We start from the raw sequence: 3,047 nt of genomic DNA, 5'->3' as shown, positions 1-3,047 counted from the left end.
ATAATTAAACGTGATACGGTAGCACCGAATTATTGACATTCGCTACACCACGGATGTCGCTTGGAAAATTGGGACAAATAGCCAAATGCCTGCCCTTTTATTGAATTCACTGTCCGGCAGCACTAGAAATGTTTGTTGGTGCACCATCAAAACAAATCCAGCTGATGCCATATGGGGGCTAAACAAAGGAAAATTACGTACGTATGTGTGTAAATTGCATTAATTAAGTCTAATCGGTTTCGAGTTACATTTGCCTTCCTGCTTGATAGGCTTTTTTGTTAAATAAAAGGCCAAGCTTATAGTTGAAGAAACAGGGAAACACCAAGCTGCCGCAAATTGCAGCAATTCAGCGGAGAGTGCGCACCGAGGACATTTAAATATTATACACTCTTCCAACGATATTTTGTGTTATACATACATATATGTATATGCACTATTTCAGTTGCTACAATAATCAATATTTGTATCACTTCTGGCGCCCCGACGATGTCGGAGTCAACCCAGACTAAGCAGGAGATGGAAACACACATTCAGGAGTACTTAAATTTATTATCTCCTTCCGAATGTAATTTATTAAAGGTTTGTATGAGATGCAAGTTATCAACATTGGCTAATGATACATATGAACATATACTTACATTTGTGTACTTTGATCTGTTTTGCAGAATTGGCTGCACACCCTACGCCCCTCCATCGGCAATGGGGTGTCAGCAGGCTTCGAAAGTGTAACGCGACTACTAGAGTGCCACATATACCCTACCATACAGATACTGAACCAAAGCCGGGACAAATCAAAATTTCATATCAGTCGTGTAATCGCAGAAGTGCTGCATATATTATTGGCACAAAATGATAGTAAATGTAGGGCAGCGTTCATTAATTTCATCGTAAACTTTCCACTTAACATACTAGAAGCGCCATCTTTGCGATTGAAGTTATTCAAACGATTAACAGAAGAAATGGCAAAAGCTGATGATATATGTTTAGCGCTGCTTGGAAGACATGATTCCAATCTCTTAGTGGAAGTACTGGAAAAGTCTCAGGAACAGTGGCAAAATTGCTCAATAGGGGTGCCAAGTAAGGAATTTGTATTGCATCAATCTCTCCGTAACAAACAGCATTTTGCTCCGTTGGCGGCGATGAATTTAAAAAGCGCGCATAATGTTACAGATAAAGGTTTACGTAACAATTTATTAATTTTAAAGTTTGCTAATGAATTATCCAATACCAAACAAACATTGGCTGAAGTGGGTAACATAAACAAATGGTTGGCGGAGTATAACGTTGATGAGAGTCCAGTGCATTTGCAGGAAATACACAAATTCTTTCACGCTGATTTTCAGCGTATTGCTATCATTATAGATTTCTTGAAAAAATTTTCGGAAACATATAAAGCAACGCCATTAGACGCAATATTAAATGCAAGAAGCATACTAAAGCTACTCTACGATTACGACTTTGATGCGAGGTAAGTTCAGTGAGAATGATATTGCCGACAAATTTTAAACACTTTTTCCTATATCTGTCAGTTTCGAAGATATACGGCGCTTGTTGGAGACCACACGTAAATGGCAAATGAAGCTAACAAATATGAAATGTCTTTATGAACTTGAAATGGAGACATTGAATTATTATACAGCATTATCCACTGTGTGTGAAATAATGCTACCCTGCGAAAATTATGATTTGGACAAATATTACGACCGAAAGATTCAGCAGTTAAACGGGATGCTGCGCAAAATTCTTAACGTAGATATGTTGTGCGCACTTATCGAGGATATTTTCCAACTGATATTTCTGCGCTGGGAGCATTTACGAAAGTCTTCTAATGCATGTTTCTCTACATATCGTGCAAATCGTAGCCACTCTGCATACTCAAGCGACACCAGCACTACGGCTGAAGCTGCCATGGAAACACATACAGCATCGATCCGTTCAACATCAGTTTCCGCTGCCAGCGGCCGTCATGGTTTTATTTGTTGTGGGAGTGCACTACGTGTTATATTTGGTTTTGTGCGAAATTTTATAACGAAAAAAATACATTCAGAAGATTACAAGCTTGCCTCAGAACGGGTACAAATTCGCTTTCAACGAATCGTTGATATAATCACTGAGGCATTATGGAAATATTCTGTATTGGAAAAATTTGACAAATCCTTTACATTGGCAAATATACAGCAGAAGTACAGACTAGAGCCCGAAGAATTGCTGCAACTGGTGCATGTGCATGAAGATGCCGTAGAAAAATCCTCCAGCGATGATGACAGTCGTGACCGCAGCAATTATGCTAGTTTGTCACGGCGCAAAGCAGCAAGAAAGAAACGGCGGGCCACAATTAGTGGTGCGGCCGGGATGGCACGTCCTTCATTTCAAGTGTGTGAACAAAATCCGAGCAATGTAAATATAATGATTAGTAGTGTCACTACGGCAGAAGACGCTGAGCGCAATCCAATGGATGAACTGAAGTCTCGTCGCGACTTTAATCGCTTAAACGAAAGGAGTATTATACCGCAGATGCTCGGCTCACCAGAGAATTTAGCAATAATGGCATTGTCTTTGAAAAACTTCAACGATGTTAAATTTATCATTGAGGTAAGTTTGTAGTATTTGTGGTTTGTAAAGTATTTGTATAGCCAAACCAACAATGCGAATCAGTTTTGAGAGATTTTGTTAAAGTAAAAGTCTTTCCAGTCATTTTAGAATAGTTTTTATTTTAATTTTAGTACTAGTTTGCCCCCCACCAGCTTCGCTGAGTGTATGAAGTTTTTACGTGCCCAATGTATTTATTTCAGAGATCGAAGAAAACTATTAACCAATTCAAATGCTCGCATAATAATACCTATGGCCGCAGTCGGAGATTAACCGAAACGTTTTTAACAATGCTTTACTGGTTGCTCTCAGTGAGAAACCTTTACTGATGGGAAAATAAAAATTCTTCTCAATCAATTTATTTGATATGAAAGCGATGGTTGCGCTATTCACTACCCGGATCATGATTACCCCCTAGCCCACTACCCGGGTTCCCGAACAAGTAAAACCTCCTACCC

At 39.2% G+C, this 3,047-nt stretch overlaps 1 protein-coding gene across 1 annotated transcript; it reads left to right on the top strand.

Moving 5' to 3' along the window:
* Positions 1-470: 470 nt before the first annotated feature.
* On the top strand, positions 471-2,634 carry LOC118755981 (zinc finger FYVE domain-containing protein 26 homolog). The gene is made up of 3 exons (XM_036490771.1): positions 471-579; positions 666-1,468; positions 1,530-2,634. Exons 1-3 carry the CDS (start codon positions 487-489, stop codon positions 2,602-2,604), a joined length of 1,971 nt encoding a protein of 656 aa, XP_036346664.1. The 5' UTR covers positions 471-486; the 3' UTR covers positions 2,605-2,634.
* Positions 2,635-3,047: the final 413 nt, after the last annotated feature.

The sequence above is a fragment of the Rhagoletis pomonella genome, unplaced genomic scaffold (genome assembly GCF_013731165.1).
Source record: "Rhagoletis pomonella isolate Grant_MI unplaced genomic scaffold, Rhpom_1.0 Rhpom_scaffold_08201, whole genome shotgun sequence".
In the NCBI taxonomy this organism is placed as follows: Eukaryota; Metazoa; Arthropoda; class Insecta; order Diptera; family Tephritidae; genus Rhagoletis; species Rhagoletis pomonella.
This window is presented reverse-complemented; position numbering and strand designations above follow the sequence as displayed.

Coding starts and splice junctions, on each gene's coding strand:
- LOC118755981 (XM_036490771.1), top strand. CDS start 487: ATGTCGGAGTCAACCCAGACTAAGCAGGAGATGGAAACACACATTCAG. Junction 580..665: donor CCGAATGTAATTTATTAAAG/GTTTGTATGAGA, acceptor TCTGTTTTGCAG/AATTGGCTGCACACCCTACG. Junction 1,469..1,529: donor GATTACGACTTTGATGCGAG/GTAAGTTCAGTG, acceptor TATATCTGTCAG/TTTCGAAGATATACGGCGCT.